Source organism: Equus caballus, chromosome 11, assembly GCF_041296265.1.
Source record: "Equus caballus isolate H_3958 breed thoroughbred chromosome 11, TB-T2T, whole genome shotgun sequence".
Lineage (NCBI taxonomy): Eukaryota > Metazoa > Chordata > Mammalia > Perissodactyla > Equidae > Equus > Equus caballus.
Window position 1 is genome coordinate 36972870 of NC_091694.1, and position 21444 is coordinate 36994313.

Here is a 21444-nt window from a genome sequence, read left to right on the forward strand (position 1 = left end):
TTGGAGATCTTGACTTATGTGAATGCTGCCATTTGCAGGTCTTTCACTACGCTAAATGCTTTACGTGCCTGGAACCTATGAGGTTAGTATTATTATCCCTACTTTGAAGACAAGGAGACTGACGTTTAGAGAAGTTAAGAAATGTGCCCAGGTCGTAGAGTTGGCATTGAAAGTGGGCTATTTGTCTCCAAAGCCTGAGCTTTCCACCATTAGACCATACTGCTTGATACTGTGGAAGTATCCAGGACAAGCTTTTTTAAAAAACAAGGTTCAACACTCACAGTTTGCAACCCTAAACCTGGCCAGTTCTTTGTCAGTGTGTGCCATTTGGGCATGCGGTAGGGGACAGACAGAGAATGCAAAAGAAGGTTCAAATGGATCAGCATTATTTCTAAAACCAATCCCTGGGGGAAGATTTCAAATGCATGTCCTACTGAAAGTCAGCACACAGAGATTGTCATTCCTTACATGGCCTACCCAAAGAACAGCTGAGCCACAAGCAATCCTCACATCAACTCCATGACGCAGGCATTATTATCCCCTACTTTACAGATGAGGAAACTGAAATTAAGCAATGTCCATCCTATTTGCTGATAAATAACACAGTCCAAGACTTGGACACCCTGGTTCCCTTGCAGGAGTTATTTTTAACCATATTCCACTCTTGCCGTGGTGGACCAAGATCTGTGATGGACTTGTTATATATTAACTGAAAGCAGACTCTTGAATTTGGGCACCCAGTGATAGTGACATAACATATGAGCCAGGGTGTTGGACACTAGTGAAAAGCTGGTGCCTGCAAACGAGCTTCCAGGTGTTTGCTAACGTTGAGGTGTGCTGTCTTGGTCAATCATCAACCCAATAATATACCGCACGTTGGGGCACTGCCGAGCAGAACAGGAATAAAGAAGCATGTCTGCAGGCTGCCTTTGAAGCAGCCCTGGCCTGGGCGAGGCAGCTTGCGTCTTAGGAGGAAGGGCGGGAGGGCTCAAAGGGAAACCCCAAGGACCTTCAAGCAATAGGAGCGGAGACTTGGAGGGTTCCATTCACTGAGAAGTCAAGACCTCTTCCACCAGGCTCCTTTTTCCAGGGAAACCTGGGCAATCCTTAACTCCAACTGGTTTGGGTCTCAAAGTGACCCTTAAGACCTCATAAAGATTTGTCTGTGCCTCTCACAAGGTAGCTAACAGAAACTGTTCTTTACGAAGAAGCTTAAGGGATGAAGGGAGGGCAAGGGGGCTGCAAAATGCTTCCCACAGGGGCCTTCCATCTCAGTTTGAAGAGACCACTCCCAGGTCCCCTGAAACTAGAGTTCGCCGGGCCAGCACTCCCCTCAGAAACTACACTTTGTTTTTCCTCCAGGGAGCTAGGGACTCAATCACCTGTGACTCACCATTCCTGTGTTGTCTACACAGCACATACGTCACACAGCACACAAGGTCTAAAATGGCATCTGCCCCCTGCCCCCCGCCCCTCCCCCCTGGCCCCCATGGGCCTCTGGGTCAGACACCTTGAGGGAACGTGTGCGGCTCCACCTTGAGTGTGGAAGGCAGGAACTGTGGCTCCTCCAACCCCCACCCCAAAACGCAGAGCATGACCCAAAGAATCAAGTGTTCCATTCCCTCCCCTCACTAGTGTTGTGAGGCTTGTGTTCTCTCATAGGCCGCTCTCCCCGCACTTGTGTTGCTAGAGGGTTAGAACCTTGAAAAGTCACATTCAAATAGTCTATTCCTCACCAAGTGTGCTAAACTTACATCTGGGTGTGGGCTGTGGCTATGGATAGAGAAAACCTTATTTAAAGAGAACAACACTGACATTAACATAACAACAACATTGTCATTTATTGAATATTTACTGGCCCGAACACTGTGCTGAGTAAATCATGTGTGATCAGATTTGTTCTCCCCAAAACCCTATTGTTATACTCCCACTTTATAGAGGAGAAAAAAAGAGACCTAGCATAGTTCAGTAACCTGCCCAAGGCTACACAGCTATCAAGGGCTGGAGCTCGGATCTGAACCCCGGGCATTGTAACCTTAAAGTCAGTGTTTCTCACTCACGCTGTAAGCATCACCCCACCTGCCTGCCATTTTGTGCTGAGATCTGCACTGGCGTGCCATCCAATGTCCTTCAAAACCCCAGTTCAAGAATCCTGTCGCCACCTCTCGCCATCCACTAAATCCTGACTTAACTCCTTGCCAGCACCAGGGGTGGTGGCGCAGAGAAAGAGGGGGCTTGTTTCAAAGTGAGGCGCTCTCTGGGTTGAAAAACTGGCTTTGGAGGCCTTGGGGTGGGGGGGATGAATGAACATTTTATCAACACAAATGTCATTGGCAGCCCCAAAACAAACAGTGTCCCACCCGGCTTGCTCCTTTATGAGGCATTCAATCAATAAAATGAGAGCAGAGCTCTGTCAGATTTATTGGCTGGGTTCAAACCGAACACCTCTTCCACCCGCCAAAGGCTGGGCCACCAGTTCTACCTTTCCGTTCCGACTCTGGTCAGCCCCCATTTTCCCCTGTGGGGCTACAATGGTTCATTGTTTGAGGCAGGCCTTGTGAGAAGTCCTGTTTGTTTTGCCTCTTATCTTATCAGCTCCAGAGCTACAATGGCCCAGGTGTACTCACCATTTTACCATCAGGTGAGAGGAGATTGTGGCCCGGGTCCAGGCTGGCTGGGGAGACTTGCTGTAAAACCGACTGGCTGGTCACCATGGCGCTGTTGCCATGGTGACTGATTGTTGAGGAGGAAGTGACCTCATTGTTTCCCTGCTGGCTGTAGCGCACTCCTGCAAAACAGGGCAGACCCGACAGCGAACATTAGTGCCACCAGGGCTCTGGAACACTGACTCAGCTCCCCTTGTTTTCAAGGGTGGATGACAAGAAAGCAAAGTTGCCTTCTCCTCCCCTGTCCACCCAGGAGAAATATCGGCCGTCTTTCTCTAGGGTGAAAGTGGCACGGCCTCTCCTTGAATTCTGGAATGTCGGCTCCATGGGGGCAGGACGTTTTTGTCTGTCTTGTATTGTTCACTGCTGTATCCCCAGTGCCTTGGCACTTGGGAGCCACTCAATAAATATCTGTCAAATGAATGAATGAATGAATGAATGAATGGATTCTGCTCATTGCTTCAGCATAATTCTTTCAGGATTTAGGGGATGAGATTGGCTTTCTCTTCCTGGGAAGAACACTTTTTTTTAACTCTTCAGAAGTCTTCTAGAAATGTTTCCCTGGCATCTCCTGGCTATGTGGGGCTCTAAAGTATGAGATGACCCATTTTACAAAGAGGCACTTGCCTGGTGACCCTTTGTAAGAGCCACAGAAAAATGCATCAGTCTCGGGCTGGCCCCGTGGCCGAGTGGTTAAGTTCGCGCGTTCCGCTGCAGGCGGCCCAGTATTTCGTTAGTTCGAATCCTGGGCGCGGACATGGCACTGCTCATCAGACCACGCTGAGGCAGCGTCCCACATGCCACAACTAGAAGAACCCACAACGAAGAATACACAACTATGTACCGGGGGGCTTTGGGGAGAAAAAGGAAAAAATAAAATCTTTAAAAAAAAAAAAAAATGCATCAGTCTCTGTGTCCCACCATTTTGGCTGAGCCTAAGAGGCCAGGGGGACACAGGCAGAGCAGGACAGGGATGGGGCGGCAGCTAGGAGTCTTTGGCTCTGGAACTCACATTCCTTTGATGGGGTCCCATTTGGCTGACTTCCAGGGCACAGGGGAAGGCGGTCTGCCAGGAGGTGGGGCAGGCAGCACACACAGGCGGGATGTGGATGCTTAGTAAACCACTGCAGTTTGGTCTGCAACGAGGGGAGAACCAAGCATGTTTACAACCTCACTGCTCGGACCCTCCCTCCTGCTCAGGAACAAAACGGAGGTCTGTGCTCAGGAAAGGGAAAGTACTGGGCAGAGACCAGGCAACTGAAGGAAGCTGAAGTGGAGCAAAGAACCTGGGTCCAGTTGGCAGAGGCAGAGTCCTGCCTGATGTGCCCACGAAACAGCCAACGACAAGGTTGGAGGTAGCTGGGGGCAGCTTATCCTAAGCTCAAAGCTTAGAAAGATCGTGTTTTTGTTTTTCGCTTTGGATTTGACAAAAAGGTTTTGGGGACCCTGTTCCTACCTGCAAGGGAGGGAGACTGAAAGCTCTAGGCATGGAATCATTTGGAGAGGTAGGCCTGTTATCTGGCTGCACTTCTTTTGCGCTGTTTCCCAAGAAGAGCCATCACTGTATAAAGTATATTGATTCTGTTGCTCTGTGCCCCTCCACCCTGGTCCTGCCTCTTGCCCTCCCAATGGAGCCCCACCTTCCCGAGGAGGCTACAAAGCCCCGCCATGGGCCAGGTGAGCTGCTATAACCAGCAGCCTCCAATTCACTAAGACAAAGCTTGCTAGAGGGAGACCCAAGCCAGTTTTCCTTGGATCCTCTGAAGGATGTTACCCAGGGCTGACATGACCTAGAGCTTAATAGGACTGGGGAGAAAACAAACAAATGCCAAAGCCAGTTGAAACCTTCAAGAGCAACTTGTTTGACTATGAAGTGGCCTGATGCATGCTCTATGGGCTTCTCTGGTTGTTTGGTTTCCTCATCCTTTGATTCAAGGGGCTGCTAGTAAGTGTGGTATTGGCAGTGGGACAGCACTGGAATTTGGTAGTTATTGGTCCAGGGCACTACATTTTCGGGGGAAGAGGAGCCATGAAGTTAAAAGGAGGAAAGGCTTCCACATCTCCAAGCCAATACCCCCGACCAGTCCTGTCCATCTTCCTCTGTGCCTTTCTGCAGCCTGCTAGGCTCCAGGTCTCCTATTTACCAACCCCTACACCATCCCATTGGGTTAAATTAGGTCCTTTTTCTCCACTGACATTTGCCACTGGGTTCCCGGCAGGATGCTCCCAACAGCTCACAGTGTTGTTGAAGAGAAGAAGAAAGAGATCTGAACCTGGTGAGCTCAGAAGGTAGAGCTAGGTCCAGTGGAAAAGAGGGCAGTAGATGTCAAATCAATGAAGAATTTAAAAGAAATTAAAAGAAAGAATTTTCTAACAAGGAGAGAGAGTTGGAAGACTGTGGGCTCTGGAGCCAGACAAACTCAGGTTCAAATCCTGACTTTCTCTTAATTGATGTGTGATCTTAGGAAAATTACTTTTTCTCTCTGTGCCCTGGTTTCCCCTCATCAAATGGAGAGAATGCTTCCTTAATAGGGCCATTTTTGGATTAGAGATAACATCTATAAAGCTCCTAGCGTAATACCAAATAAATGGCAACTACGGTAGGGATGCTGGGAGGAGGGAGCTGGTGTAAAGTATGCAGACCAAGATATTTGCCCTAAGACTCTAAAATTCTAGGCAATTTAGGGCAGATTCTAAGTGCCAAATGGAATTACCTTTCTATGCAGAAGAGTTTCCAAAGAACCCATGTCTGGTGGAACCACTGATGCTTTACCCTGGAAGCAACTTGGGAAGCAGGCCTGGCCCTTGCCCTCTTGTTCTTTCCTTTTGGAGAAACTGGACTTCACCCTGTTTTTCTCCCGCTTTCTCTGACTCCCTGACCAGCTATTTACCTCCCCAAGATGCTCTGCTCCTGAGAGAGTGGTGATAACGCTGGGAGTCAGGTGTGTTTTCACCTCCCAGCCTGTCCCCATCATCGATTCAGTCTCAAGTCAAACAGACTCCGGTTTTAGCCTATTTAATTTGGCTGAAGGAAGAGGGCCAGCCCTAGGATGATCAAATATGGGTCATGGGGAGGCTTCTCCCCTACCACAGGCTACAGAATTATTTATTTAAAGATAATTAACTAAGGATATCCACAGAAAACAAAAGCCCTCTTTACAAGGGAGCCTGGCACGATAGAGTTGAGAGTCATTTGTTAGAATCCAGGCAGCATAGCCCAAGGCTGCTGTGGTTTTCAAACCTTATTTTCTCTCCCAGCAGAACTTCATTGCATGAGAAATAAAACAGTGGAGCTGCTCTGTTTAAAGACAAATGGGCCTAGACTTCTGCACATTCCTTTAAAGACCTCTGGCTGAGGGATGGAGTTCTGGCTGGGATTTAGGGGATCCGTGTTTGATCTCAGCTCTGCCCTCACCCGTATTGGGTGAGCTCCAGCTTCCTCCTCTCTAAGCCAGGGGAGGGGGCTGTTACCACTGCGGTGTGTGGTGGGAGCTAGGTGTGAGGCTGCTCATCAGCTCCAGAGTTCACCTGTAACCTTTCCCACTGATGCTCCTCTCGACAGGAATTTGGCAATCACTAGGGACCCTGAGAGGGTGGTGTAATCAGCCAGTCACCCTAAAGGGGAGTGTGGAGGTGGAGGGCGTATCACAAGGTACCTGCTGGCGATACATCGGAAATAGGTGTTCTTGTTAGAGGAAGGAGAGGCCAGGTCCTTGTGTATTTCACAAACTCAGAAGAGCGCTTGAATTGAGAATGAAAGTGGAGCAGACCCTGGAGCCAGGTGGCCTGGATTCAACTCCCATCTCTACCACGTAATCTCTGTGTGACCTTGGGGAAGTTATTTCACCTCCCTGAGCTTTGGTTTCTTTACTGTTGACAATATCCCCCTCTTATGTCATTGGGAAAAAGACTGAATGAGTTAATGGGTGTGAAAGTACCCAGACCACGTTTGGCACATAACAGTTGCTTGAGATACATCAGTTCCTCCTGTTTTGGGACTGTCTTTGTCTAAAAGACATTTTTAGGCTGAGTTCACAAAATTTTATTAAGCACTCGCATGTGCCGGGCACTGTGCTAGGGAACTTGTGTGAAGAAATGCAATGGCATCTTCCCTTATTCCTGCACCATTGCAAGCTCTGAAAATGAATATATGACAAGGGTTCTGGTTTAATGCTGAGTGGCCAAAGATGCCAGGTTAATGGCCACTGAGGTCCTGTAAGAGAAATGACAATGCCAGAAGGTGGCCATGCACCTTCCACTCACGTCCCCATCACTGGTCCTGTGAACCACAGCAAGTGTGTTCAGCAGCAAAAGCCATCCCCGCTGGAATCTAGAGCCATCCCTGAGGTCCTGGTGAGGAGGTGATCTATCTTCACCTGTTCCCAGGCCTCAGCATCATGGGCCTTGACCTATTTCTGAATTCCAGACAGCTTGTGGGACAGAGACCAATCATTTGGTTTCTATCCAATATGACTGGTCAGAAGTATTAAAACACGAAAGAAGCTTATGGTTCCAAGAAAGCAGCATCTCCACGCACTGCCTTCCTGTGCCAGCATCCATCTCCAGGGCTCTTCACACTGCTATAGCTTGGGATTTTTTTTCTAAAACAAAATCCTACCATGTCACTGCCCTGTTTGGAAACCTATGATGGTTCCTCACTGTTTTCTGGAAATGCTCCAATACTTAAGACTGGCAGAATTGGGCCTCTGTGACTCCAGTCTGCTTTATCTACATCATCTCTCACCACATCCCATACAGTCGTGTCAGAGCACCTGCCAGTCCTCACACAGGCCCTGCCATCTCCTGCCTCTGTGCCTTTGCTTATGCTGTTCTCTCTGCCTAGAAAACTCTTCCCTTTTTCTCCATGTCTTTAAGAGGGTTGAATGTCACCTCCTCTGTGAAGCTCTCCCTGATTCATCCTGGTGGTTAGCTGCTCCATCCTTTGTATTTTACATGCAGTAGAGACTCTTATAGCAGGAGTTGGTCATGCTGCCCTATAATGCTCTGAGGATTTGTTAACTTCTCTCTCTCATAAAGGAAGAGATGGCTTTCTACTCATTGTGCATCCTCAGAACCTAGTAGAATGCCTGAATTGTGAATATTTGTTGAATGAAGGAATGAGCCCTCAGCTGCTTTGAGCATCTGTCCCTCAGAACAACAGAACATCCCTTCTGGCAGAAAGAGAAAATACAGTCAGTTATGCAGTAATGTTTGTACTGAAAGTTCAGACTTGGTCCAATTCTATTGATATATTAGGGGATAATTTGACTGTAACATGAATTCCACATTTGAGGAATTCATAAATCTGCACCCCACGGAGTGGAGCCACACAGAAAAACACTACAACACACTTGTGCACACACATACCTCAAACATCTACCAGCTACCATCTACCGTCAGTTCACTGCATGTGCTATGAGCCACATCTGCCCACATCTGGAGTCATAACTTTCCTTCCGATTTCAGATAACCCCCTTCACCACTTCACAATAACACAAGATGCAGCCTTTCCAACACCCACTTTCATAGGCAAACTTCAGGACTTTTTCAAGGTAAAGCGCCACATTTATTGTCATACAGCATTCATGTATTTCCCTAACCATTTAACAGGTGTAAAACTCTGCTAATGTTTTTATTAGATTCTTATCTTTTTTAAAAGGTGTCATATACGAAGTTTTTTAGTATCGTGCCCTTAACCCCATTTTTTCCCATAAGCCCTGTGGGTTTTATTAGGTGATTTTGCAAAGCACAGTGGGTTTTATGATGCATATGTCAGATTCTATAGAACTGTGCACCTGCGTTCAAAGAGAGACACAAGTCCCATGCAGGAGGACCCCAGAGAAGAGCAGTGTAATTAACCATAGAGACTTTCAGAAACCTCTGCTTCAGGGCCTCAGAACTCCAGCTCATAGTGCCCTGGGTATCCAATCCCGCTCTCTAAGAGCTTCAAAACTGGCTGAGATACCAATTCCACAATTCCAGAAATCAACAGGGCCCCAGCATCTAGACTCTTCAAACTAATACTCTCTCTGTCTCTTGCTTTGACTCTCTGATGGGCTAGTCAACTTTGGAATTTCAACCTGGCATTTCTGTCCATAAAATGGGCATACAGATTTCCTTTCCTCAGAACCCAGAATGATGAATGAACAAAAACGAGGGTAGAGAAGCACTGGGTTTTCCCAGGAGAGAAAATGCTGGGCAAATAGAAGAGCAGTGTCAGCCCAGAAAGCATGAGCAGAATTGCTCTCTGAGTAAGAAGAGAAGAGGAAGGCGGGGCCTCCTGGGCAGAGAGAGGTTCAGCTTGCCCCCAAGTGGGCTTTGGCACAGAAGCTCGGAGGTCCCTTTCACTGGAGTCTCTCAGCTGCCCCCAGAATCTGGTGGGATGCCTTTCACCCTTGACATTTCAAGACCAATCTCCCATCCCTGATAATGCAGGAATGTTCCTCTGGCTGGTGGACCTCTGCCAGCATAAGTGAGCGTCCCAGCCACCGACAGAGTAAACATTACTCAACTGGCCTGGGCTCTGTCACACACATTCTTCCCCTGTGTTCCTAACCTCATGCAGAGCGCAGCCCAACCCAGTTGGGTCTGGAGACTGGGAATTTAAACTCAGGCAGGAGGGAGCAAGCAAAAGAGAAAGCTCTTCCAAAAGGAAAAAACTATGTCCATCAATTATGGGTTGACAGAGCTCTTTCCTATGAAGCCAAAACATAGGATTGGGGAGGGGTCTGGGAGGAATTAGGCCAGTCTTGATGGGCCCAGTACTGTGTCCTTAGAAATCCACTCCCCCTTTTTCCCAAAGAGGAATCATTTTCTTGGGGAGAGAGGTAGAGACACAAATGATTCAGTCTGGTGAACTTCTGAGACACTCATTTGAGATAAAAGAATGTGAACAATTCCCCAGCTTGAAACTGGGAACTCCAGAAATGAAAGCTTTCAAATGAGTGAGCATTGCTGCCTCAGTTTCTTCATTGGTAACATGGGACGCTTAGCAGTTTTTATTAATATTTCCTCCTCTCCGGGGATAAAGATTAATGTTTGCAAAGAGTTTAGGAGATTAAAAATCTGAAAACCTGGGAGGAAAAAGCTGATGCAAGATGAAAGCAATTTAAACATTGGGCTGGTTTCAATTCCAGATCCCTTTCTATCTGAGGTGGCTTAGTTAGGAGCCCAATTCATAAGAGGAGAAACACAGACAGGGCTGCAGGGACGGTAAACATTCTTGAACTCAAGGAGTAAAAGTTGAGTGACACTTAAGGGAAGCCCACAAACTGGTTTTCTTATAAAAATCAAAGCAACTGTAGCCAAGAAAAGAAAAAAAAGTCTTCCATCAAAAGCATCTTGGCTGAGAACAGAAACTAATGTGCATGGTGAACCTGAGAAAACCCCCACGTGGGGAGGTCGAAGGGCAACAGAAACTCCGACTGGCCTCCCCACAATGTCCACCTTGGCCACCACGCCTGGTCCTTACCAGAGAGCCGGGGTCTGCAGGCAAATGTCAGATGGTTTGCACTGAACACCTCAGCCTGGAGACTGCTTTGCAGGTGAGAGAAACCAGGCCGGCACTCGAGAACTTGAGAAGTCCTCACATAGGTGAGTGTTTCACAGTCTGCTTCTCAATGTGTCACGGCTGCTCATTTGACAGAGTGGAAAGCTGAGGTTCGAAGGGGAAGAGGTCATTTTCACTACCTCTTCCTAAGGGCGTCCCAGTAAGTCAGTGGTATTCCAAAGCACACTCTTCTCCCTCTTCCCCACAGGCCCCAAAGTGACTCCAGATATGTTGAGCTTCCCATCACGACACACTAATAGCTTGAAATGGTTTTGTTTGTTTGTTTACTTGTTTCTCGGCTGCATCCCTCACTGGAATGTAAGCCCAGTGAGGGCAGTCTGTCTTCTCCATTGCCTCCTCAGCACATTACACGGAGCCCAGCCCATGCTAGGCACTCAATAAGTGTTTGTTGAATGAGTAACTGATGAATAAAGGAGCTACACTTAACTCTGATCAAGGGCTCCACACTCACCTCACCTTTAGAGTATTGAGTTAAGTGGTAGAGAAGTGACAGCGGTATACTTTAATCCTCCAAATCTCCCAGCTTTTCCGAGGTTAGGGAGAGGCATACATTTTCAAGGAGGAATTGGGGAGAAAGAGAAGGAGAGGAAGAAAAAGAGAGATTAAAATATAATCTAAATGTGGAAATAGTATTGACACATTTGGGCAACTTCACGTTTGAAGGCACAAGATGGGTGAGCTGAGGGGTAAGGAGGATGCAGCAGGACTTCCTTTCCACACCTGAATCTTGGACGGTGCCTTATCTAGAGTAAAAAGGGCCAGTGGGACACCTTTGGGGAGCCCACCCATCCCCTACTTCTTGAGGCCTAAGCATAACACCCATTACCTAGGCTGCTGTAGGGGGATGGAATGGGTGCTTCCATTAGCACAGGCTGACCATTTCTATAGTTTGGGCTGCGAGTGGGAACCCCAAGTTTAGACTCACCAGGTTAGAATCCAGTTTTGGGCCCATTGGGTTGACTTTGGGGTAAGGAGGATCAATTAATGGAGATTCACTATGACAACATATGTAACTTAAATGCCTTTTTCTCAAAAGGAATCTTGGGTAAAACTAAGAAGGGTTAATGGTGAACATCCTTAGGCCTAAAGGCTATGGGGACAGACAGAGGCCTGTTGTAGTCTGGCTCCTGGGGTCTCTTTTCTGAGAGGCTGCTTTTGCAGTCAGGGATAATGTGGCTGCAACAAAGGCCCCTAGGCTTGGCTGACGAGGAGAATGATGATGCTCCTAGTGGGTCTGGGCAATGGGGAAGGCTATAAAGCCATCAACAGACTGAGCCATTGGGTGTCCACACAAAAGTAAGGTCCTATAAACAGACATCTGTATTGTGACTGAAGGGCTAATAAAATTGCCTTAGAAAAGAGAGGTTTTCCACTGTGACCTATTCATAAGCAGGACTCTACCAGGAAGTGATAGCCAGGGAGAAGATCCTTGAGGCCTGGCAAGTGTCAGAGCTGCCTCATTATGGGAGTTTGGCTGGCCAGACTCCAGCCTTTTCATCACTGAGGGCAGCTTCATCAGCATCATCATCAGCATCATCATCATCATCATCATCATCACCATCATCATGACAGATAGCCACTGATCACCTGGCAGGCTCATGGAGGCTGATCCCAGGGAGCCCCAGGTGTTGGGCCCTGAGACCTTGGAAGGTAGATGATTACTTGCTTCCATGGCAGAGGAGCACCAGTGAAGTGTCAGAGAGCACCCCCAGAGAACCGGTGGCTGCCTAGAGTTGAGCAGTTTCCTTTCTGTCTCCCAAGATGACTCTGATTTACACTAAGTCCAATCCCTTTTCTAGACCTCAATTCACTCAATAGAAATTCAGGAAGAGCAGTTCTTATTCTTTTCTTGCCCAAGGGATGCTGGTAAGAGATTATAAAAGGCACTAAATCTAGTAGGACATTAAACTAATAAGTAGAACTAAACTAAACTAGTAGACTAAACTAGTAAACTAAACTAATACGCTTAACCAGTAGAAGCTAAACTAGTAGAACATTAGGGAGAAAGAACAATAACATGTTCTTTGAAAACTTCCTGGTGGTATTTAATGTTGAGTTTGTTTTGTGAACTGTATACTTTAGTTAAGCAGTATTAATGGAGGTGGAACTGGATGACATTGTTCTAGAAAGGGGAAAATATGCTTTAAATCATAATATGTACATACGTTATGTACGACACTGATTCCATGCTCAGTTTAACTCTAAAACTGAATAACAGGCTTGTAAGACAGAGAATTTAGGCATTAAGCTTTTGGACAGGAAATCCTCTGTAATAGATGTCTTCATTCCACAGATATACAGAATGTCTACCACGTGGCAGGCACAGGGCTACGGACTGAAGACACAGCAGTGAAGAAAGCCAACTCAGGCTGAGATGTGGGTACAGCTCACCATCCTACCACTCGGAATACATACACAGGGAGCTAGACTTTCAGAGACTTCAAGAACTACCTTCTTCACAGTGAGAATAAAAGTTACTTGGTTTTTTTTTTCTTTGATAGGTAGGGATGCAAACCCTTACTTCACCTGGAGGTAGTATTCTCAAGAAGAGGAAGGAGAAGGCTGGTTTCTGTTTCCATTTGTAAAACACCCTGAGATAAATCAAGCACCTATTTTGTGCCCAGTGTGCAAAGTGATGGTACACAAACGGGTGATGTTGTTCAGAGGTTTTCCACCCTCGCTGAGCAAGAACTCATTGGATTTCATTGCCAACCCAACAGGTGCCGACCAGGAAGAGGCCCCCTGCAGTGAGGAGGGCCAGAAGGCATGGGCATGTAGGCTGCCACTCAAAGGCCTTGAAAGCGTTAACCTCCAGCAGTTATAGGTGTCTCGTTTATACCCATTATAAATCTGTTTATTGTGACTGGCCCCACCCAATCTGCTGGGGCTGTAAAGCTCTAATGGTCCCTAATAAAGGTGGAAGGCTTCTAACAGCACACAGTTCCTGAAATGCAGAAGGAACGAGGGAGAGGAGGAGGGAGAGCGACAGACGATGAGCTTCACAATAGAATATCACAATGGCAAACCTCCCTCTGCTCCTTCAAGCAGCCGAGTCCTGGGCCCCAAGACTTGACGCTATGCGCAATCTCCAAACGATAACCGTCAGAGCTGAAAGGTCCAACACCCTCATTTGCCAGAATCCCCAAGAAGTGAAGTGATTTGCCCAAGGTCACCTCTGCTCTTTAGTGACTCAGGGGAACCCTAGTCCAGGGCCCCTCACCCCACCCGCCTCATATTTCCTAGTTCAACAAGGGGCCGTCAGATGACCGTCAACCCCTTCAGAGTGCTCCTGCTCCATCTAGCCTGGTGATGTCCAGCCCTGACCGTACATCCAGATCTCTCAGGGAGTTTGTTGAAATTTCCATGACTGACTGCCCAACCCAAATTCTGATCTAAAAGCCATGAGTGGGGGAGCCATGGGTATTTCTGATGAACTTCTCAGATGCCTTTTACGTGGCCTGGGAAGGAGATTTGCGAATCACGCGTCTTGCCAATACTTGGGTTTCATTGTTTCTGATATCTCCAATAACAGGCGGGGTTCATGAAAGGGAAAACTCTTCCAGGGTGAAACTGCAAAACACACCCTCGTCAAGAACCCAGGGAGGTCCAAAGCTCTTCTTCTCTGTCAATGCCCTGAGGGTGCCTGAGTCACCCCAGTAACACCTCCCTTGTCAGGCACTGGGCTTGGTGCCGGTAGTGTTTTATCAGATTGAAGCCTCACAACAATCCTAAGGAGACAGATGTCACGATTTCTATTTTATAGATGAAGAAACTGAGGCTCAAAGAGGTCAAGCAACTTGTTTGAAGCCACAATGCCAGATAATGACAGAACCACAATTCAAGCCCAAGCCTGTTTTGGGTGCTACACCTTGCTACCCAGACACACCTGTCTGAGTGTCGTCCTGACAAGGGACTGCCGGTAGCCAGCTCTCCCCGGGAGATGTAGACTTCCCTTGGGAACATCATTAAATGCTAAAGATCTTCTGCATGGTGTTCCTCCAACTCGGGAAGGACACGTGCAGTACCCGTCCTGAGAAACTTGGTCTTGACTTCCTGAAAGCCCTGGAGAGACGGAGCCTCACTGGTCGACGCCCCAGTGACTGAACGCACACAGATGCCCTTTTGTGGGGTTGCGGAAGCCAGAGCAGAGGGTGATGGGAAGGCATCTTAAGCAGATGCACGCTCATAGGTTGAAGGAAGTGGCTTCCAGAAAATCAGCTCTCTGGAGAGTCTTTCTGTGCTCACTGCAGGGGTTGCATCCACTCTCCCTTGTACCCCTCTTTTGCCTGAAGTTTGGGGGAGCTGGCCTCCCAAGAACAAAGGCCATTAGGCTTCTCAGATTTGCCCTCTGCTAGGAAAGAACCACACCCCCTTTAATGGGCAGGTTCCCAGGGCTAATTACTAACAAGCGGGGTGCTCACGCCTCCTTTAATTAAAGGAGAAAATGCCCTATTAGGTGCAGAAGATTCAGGGTCATCTTATGAACCTGACCTCCTGCTATATGGTCAGGAGGCCCCCATTCTACACCACAATCCTTGGTGCTTCCCAGCTTTCTCTCACTGCTGAGTGTATTTGCACTAAATGCCTGTGGCACTGGATACAGCACTGGAAATGCCATGTGGATGTCACAGAGCTGTCCTTCCCGGAAGACTGTGAAACTGTGTCATATTCCATGTGCTACAAGAAGCCAGCCTGAGTCTGCTACAATCACCAAGATGAGTATCTAGTTGGAAATACTCAAATTCTCTAAAAATTTCTTGAAAGAAATCTCCAAAAGGGACAGAGGAAAGAGGGGGAAAAAAACAACAAAAAAAGGCTCTGCAAGGAATGGTAATAGCTACCACTTATGAGAGCCTGCTACGTCCAGGGTGTTTTTCATATATTATCTCATTTAATCCTTCTAGCAGCTGCATGAGTGGGTGTCCCCATTTTACACATTGAGAAACTGAGGCTCAGAGATCCCAGAGACTTGCCCAGGCTCACAAAGCTTATAAGTGGCCACGTTGAGATTGGAATTCAGGTCTGCCACCATTGCCCATGATTTTGTTGCTATACCCACTGAATTTATAAAAGCATTTCCTCAAAGAGTATCTTCAGTGTGTATTAAATGTCAGGGTTGTTGATGGTTGGGCATCTATGGTACAGCCTGGGCACTGGGCTTTTGCAAAGCTCCCCAGCTGATTCTAAAGTGTGGCAAGGTTTAGGAACCCTTGTCCTAGAGTGGGGGTCAGCAAACTGTGGCCCGCAGGCCAAAGCAGCCTGTTTTTGTATGACCCATGAGCTCAGAACGGTTTTTACATTTTTAAATGGTTGGAAAAAAAATCAAAAGAAGAATATTTTGTGATACGTGAAAATTACAGGAAATTCAAATTTCAGTCCCTTTAAATAAAGTTTTACTGGAAGACAGTGACGTTCATTCATTTACATATGGTCCTGGGCTGCTTTTACTCTACCAAGGCAGAGTTGAGTAGTTGTGAAAAGAGACAGTGTGGCCTGAAAGCCTAAACTATTTACTATCTGGCTCTTTACAGAAAAAGTTTGCCAATCCCTATACTAGGGTTCTTACGAACAGCTGGGATGATAACCACAATTGAATGTTCCATTTGACTTTATTTTTGGGCTATGTTTTATGTGTGTGTGTGTATATCTATCTGTCTATATCTATATCTATATATTTTTCTTTCCCTTCCTCATTTAATGCTAGCACTTCTTGAAAAGTGGGTAGAGGTATAAGGCCAGATCTTGTGCCCGCCCATCAAGCAGTTAGCTTCAAAGACCCTCCTGCAGATTTCTGCCTCTCTCTGCATCTTTGGTACTTAATTCTCTGCAAGTTCCTGTCAGTTCCCATCCAACCTTTAGCAAACAGATTCCAAGGGCACTTCTCCCATAACCTGCAGGTGGGGGCTCTGTGCTTGCGGGCAGCTTCCTTCCTCCTTGGAGCTGTCTGGAGGCAACAAGGAGTCCTTGAAGCCTCTAAGGGTCCTTCAGGAGGATTAGGCATGGCCAATAGGGCTGCTACAGTGATAGGACTCAGGTATCTCCTGGCCCCTTTGTGCAGAGGCCTGGAGCCCCACCAGCCCAGCAGCCAGGTTCCTTTGTATGCAGGCCAGGGTTGGTCCACTATCAGGGGGAGGTTGCCAGCAGAATGCTCTGAAGGCCGGGCTTCTTAATCTCATTAATATCCTGATTGTCTTCCCCAATCTAGTGGCAACTGATGGGGTGGTCCCCACAAGATAAAATGACCTTCAAATTCAACAGATAAAAGAGCCATCAGATAAAGTCCCTACGAAGAAGGAGGATGTTGGAGCCATGTCCGATATTGAACTCCAAGTCAATATATAAGTGTTTCCTAAAATAGCAGACATTTCAAGGCAGGATTTGTTTCTCTTGTTAATTGAAATAATCTGTTACTTAGGCCAATGAGACATATTTACTATGGGACCTTAGCTGTGGAGATGAATATTTTTACAGCTGCCCTCATAAACCCCCTCCCCTTGTCTGCTGCCCAGGGAGGGGGCGGAGCTCCAGAGGTGAGCCGAGGTGCCTGCACTGTCTCAGAAGCCCCATTAAGTTGTTAAGGCATTTAGTGCCCCAGACAGTGCCGACTGCAAGGGCAGTTCAAATCCCCACCCAGATGGGGATGGGACTGTGAAAGGGGGGGCTCTGATTTCTTCCCTGGGTGGGGCACAGAGTCCACCTTGGTCAGGGGCAACAGTTGGAGGGGGAAGCAGTAAACCAGCCAGACTGGGAGACTCCCACCCTCACCTCACCTCCTCGGCCATGTTCTCCCAAAGCCTCTTTGTCATTCAGAGGGGAGCAGGAAGAATGTGGGAGAAGAAGGGACTGTGAGGGGATTCTGTGTGTGTGTGTGTGTGTGTGTGTGTGTGTTGATTTTCATGCCTGAAAAGTTCTTAGCATCTGCATAAAGCAAAGAAAGATGGACAGTGTGTGACAGCTCAAAATGTGTCTCTGCCTCTCACTAACTAGATGAACTAGGGCAAATTACTTACATTCTAAGCATCTCACTCTCCTTAACTGTAAAATGGGGATGAGGACACAGATGGTTTCTAAGTACCAAGGTTGTTGTGAGGATTAAATGACATGATGCTTGTAGGTGCTCAGCCCAGGGCCTGGTATGCAGGAAGCGCTCAATCGACACTAGCTGTGATGGTTATTCACAGTTAGTCAATAAACCCTGCCACTGAGCACTTTGGAGATTTCCTTGGGTCCTGCAGATTTCAGTATCAGGGAAAACAACAGCAACCATCCAGATATCCTGGCCCAGAGTTTGGTTTGTCTAAGACCCAGAGTTAGATTCCTGCAGGTGACTTGGGAAGAGATGTGAAAGGGAATGAGGGGGAAACAGGAGGCAGGATTCTCTGGTTTCCAAGCTCTGATCTGACCATCAGGGTAATCAAGTCCACTAGGTTTGGAGAGAGAGAAATAGAGTTCCAAGGGGGCGAGGAGTAGGCAGTCACAGAAATAAATGTCTCCTCTTAGGCAACAAGGCTGTGGTTCAGGGGGTCTGAAGGTTATCCTGCAAGGGCTTCTCCCCTCTGTGCCTCACTTTCTTGCTGGGAGAATGAGCCCCCATCTCCATCTCCAAAGGTGATATGAGAGGGAGGAGATTATGCGTGGGGTGAATGAAGACCTTCTACCTTTCCCTTGCTGTTGCAAGGTGGCCAGGTGAGTTAGCTGGAGGTGGCCAGGTGAGTTTGCTGCAGACTGGAGCAAAGGGTACAGTGAGCAAGGCCACCACAGATGGTGCAGCCAGATCCCATGGCTTGGGCCAACTCTCGCCCAGCTTCCAACCCACGCCAACTTCCTCCTCCTCTTCCAGCCGATCAATACGAGCACCAGTCTCCAACCAGCCCTTTTCCTTGCCACTGCCCTGCTCTCTGACCTTTTGGGGGCCTTTCTCTTGATTCTACTCCAGAAAGGAGGTAGGGGCCATCACTCCGGGCCTTCTCAATGGCCTCAGAATGGGCTGTCACGGGGCCTATAACCAGGGACAGCTCCTGCTGGCGAGAGCTGGAATGGGGGGGTGCAGATAAAGGCCTTCCAGGCTGAAGATAAATGGCTGCCTGCAGCCTGCTACAGTAACTTCAGGCCCCCAAGAAGAGCAAACAAAGGGTGTCCCTGTGACACTCACTGGAAAGATGAAGGCCCATCAGCGGCAGCCAGGCCGGTTCAAAGCCCCAACTTAATTGTCAATTAAGCATGCATAAGGGAGACAAAGCCATGACAACCCTAGGCTGCATGCTGGTGTGCGATTGTAAAGCCGGGAGGGGCGACGCTGACAACAGCTGATTCTGCTGACGGTGTGCTTGTAGGGCACCTTGTAACCAATCAGCTGCTGACAGAGGCAAAGGGCTCCTCCTGCCACTCCTATTGTGCCGGACATTCCAGGACCAGGGTCACACTGTGGTCATCGTGGGCAAGTGGGCCACAAGGTGCTAAGTGTGGCTGGGAAGGACGGGGCTCAGAGAAGGATGCTCTCCTCTCCAGGAGGAGGGTTTGAGGAAAAGATTTGTCTCTGAGGTGCCTCCAGTCCTCCTGGCTCAGATGCTGGTGTTTGGAGGGGAGAGAGGGAATGGGGTGCAGGGTGAGGCGACTGGGGTGTCCTCTCCCCAGCTCAGCCTAAGGGGTTGCTAGTGCTGTCTCTGGAGGTTGGCTTCCCCTCGACCACCACAGAGCTCTTTTTGTCTTCTGCACCCAGTTATATTTTGGGCTTGGTTAGAGACCACACCTTGGTTGAAGGGACCATGATGGGACATGAACCATGAGGCTCTGCAGAGGCCTTCCCTGAGTGCTGGCCTCCAGCCTGCCATCTGCCCAGCCCCAGGTGTGTTCCCCAGGAGCCCTGTCACAGCTCAGGTGCTGCCTGCCCTGGCAGCCTGAGATGGCGGGGACGCAGGCACCGATCCTCGCATCCTGCACCCCAGGCACCAGCCAGCTTCCAGTCCCAGGGCCAGGACACATCTCACTGCCTCTCAGGAATAACGCCCCTGTGTGTGAAACTGAAAAGGAAATACGTTTCTGCTGCCCATCATTCTTTCTACTGCAGCTTATTTAGTTCTCTGTAATAATAAGAGTAATGATGATAGCAGTTATGGTTTATTGGGAAAGATGTTGCTTACATATTCTCTCATTTAATCCTCCCACGGACCCTGTTAGGTCGGTACTAGTCTCTATTTTACAGACAGGAAACTCAAACTCAGAGAAGTTACGTGAATTTGCCACGCTTCAGTTAAAGGAATTAACCTGGCTGGTTAGAACCAGGATTCAAAACTAAGTCCAGAGAATCCAGTCCCTGGGCGTGGACAAGGATGATCTTGATGAACCTCGAGTAAAATTAAGGTGGAGAGGAAGGCAGCCTCCGAAAATACAGAGTGTCCCATAATTCTTGCTCCATAAACAGCAGTCTCTCCCTAGAAAGACGCACGCAGCCCCCAGAGATAATCTTGATCTCTAGCTGGTCTGGGGACTCCACACCAGCACGATGTCTCCCCAACTAGATGATAAGCCCCCGAGGGCAGGGACGTGTGTCTCACTCATCACTAGCACAGTGCCGGGACTTGTTACACACTCAGTGCACGTCTGTGCTGCGGGAAAGTCCAGAGTGGGAATCAGCAGGCCTGAGTTCTAGCCCCTGTTCTGCTACCATCGCTCTGTGTAACTCTGGGCCTCAGTTTCCTTCTTTGAAGTCCCTCCCAGTTCTAATTTCCATGCTTTTTTAAAAGGCCAACATTTCTGGGGACCCCAGAGACTCCGCTTCCAGGGGGATGTGCCTTCTCAGACTGATGAGAGGGGTCTTGAGGCTGCCTTTCCCACCCACCCTGCCCATCTCTAGTACCTGCTCCTGTCCCTCCTGCCCCAGCTCTCTGTGTCTCCTGTCAGTTGACAGAATGCCTAAGCGAACGACCCCGTGGTGACCTCACCACAGCCCCAGCTTGTCAGAAAGCTGCTGGGCCTTTGTGTGGCCTGCAGGCTCCCTGACTTTGGTGTGGAGATCACAGGTCCCAGCACAATAGCCATTGTCTTCTCAATAATGCCCCTTGCCCCAACCACGCCCCCCGCAGCTCCCAGAGCCAGCTCTGTGGATCACTACCGGCGCAAGGGCTCCAGTCCTGCTCAGGGCCAGCCACATGTCGTTTGCCACCCGCCTCTGAACCCTGCTTCAAATTCCCAAATTTCCAACAAGGGGCTAAGTTACTCTGCAGTCAGGCCACTGTTGCTCTGGAGGCTTCTCTGTCTCTCAAGAGCAACTCAAACTTTCTCCTCGTGTGGCTGAGCCCTTCCCTTCTGAGAGCCAGATCTTGAGAAGCCCTCAGCCCCGGCCCAGCCTTCATGCTGGACTGAAGGCTTCATTCAGGCTCCCAGAGACCCTTGGAGAGGTCATGCTACGGGAGGGCACAGTGTGGAACAAATGCTTGGATACCGCCCAGCTGGTGGCTCTGAGTGGTCCCCCAACACTTAGGCCAGCTCCCGATCTCAGGTCTCTCCCAGCAGAAGGGCAACCAGCAGGTGAGGTGATGAACAGGTTTCAGAATCATCCCCCAGTTAGAAACAGTGCTTGGCTCTGCTTTTGCAAGCTCTTCCCCAGAGCAGGCAGGAGACCATGTCACACTCTGTCTACATGGGAACCAAGTGACCTCAATAAGCATGCCCATTCTGGGAAGCCAGCTTTCCTGGAAGAACTAAGTCCTGGGGCAGAAGTGCTCACCCCCAGCCTAAGCCTGATGCAGTGGTCAGCATATGGGGTGCTTTCCCACAGTGAAGATGGAGGATTCGGTGCTGACAAGCTCACACCGCACGGCAGAGGGTCTGGCACCCAGTAGCACACAGCAGGTACAACTGGTTTTGGCTAACTCATATCTGCAAAGATTTCAAATGACTGACTCCATCCCAACTTGGATGGAGAACAGAAGCCAACAAGCAGAGGCTGCCAAGAGAGGCCCCTGGGCTCCTCCTGCTGGAGCTGGACAGAGCCCTGGGTGGCACATGGATGGGGGTGGAGGAGGTGACCCCTCTGCCTGTAGTTTGGACCTATATACCAGTAAGGCAGGCATCTGGGTCTAATATGATGGTGGCACTGACCTGCTCACTGAGTCAGCAGACGCCCAGGGAGAAGAAAGAAGGACTAGAGAAGAAGGGGGCGAAGGGCTCCCTGAGGCCGAGCAAGGACTCAAAGGAAAACTGACCACA

At 48.7% G+C, this 21444-nt stretch overlaps 1 protein-coding gene across 6 annotated transcripts in view; it reads right to left on the bottom strand.

The window, feature by feature from the left end:
- Nucleotides 1–21444, bottom strand: part of HNF1B (HNF1 homeobox B) — a 52271-nt gene that overhangs the window by 17975 nt on the left and 12852 nt on the right. For all 6 annotated transcript variants that reach the window (XM_014741701.3, XM_014741692.3, XM_001503871.6 and 3 more), the window contains exon 5: nucleotides 2628–2788. In XM_014741701.3, coding sequence (XP_014597187.1) covers nucleotides 2628–2788 — 161 coding nt within the window. The remainder of the gene's footprint in view (nucleotides 1–2627; nucleotides 2789–21444) is intronic.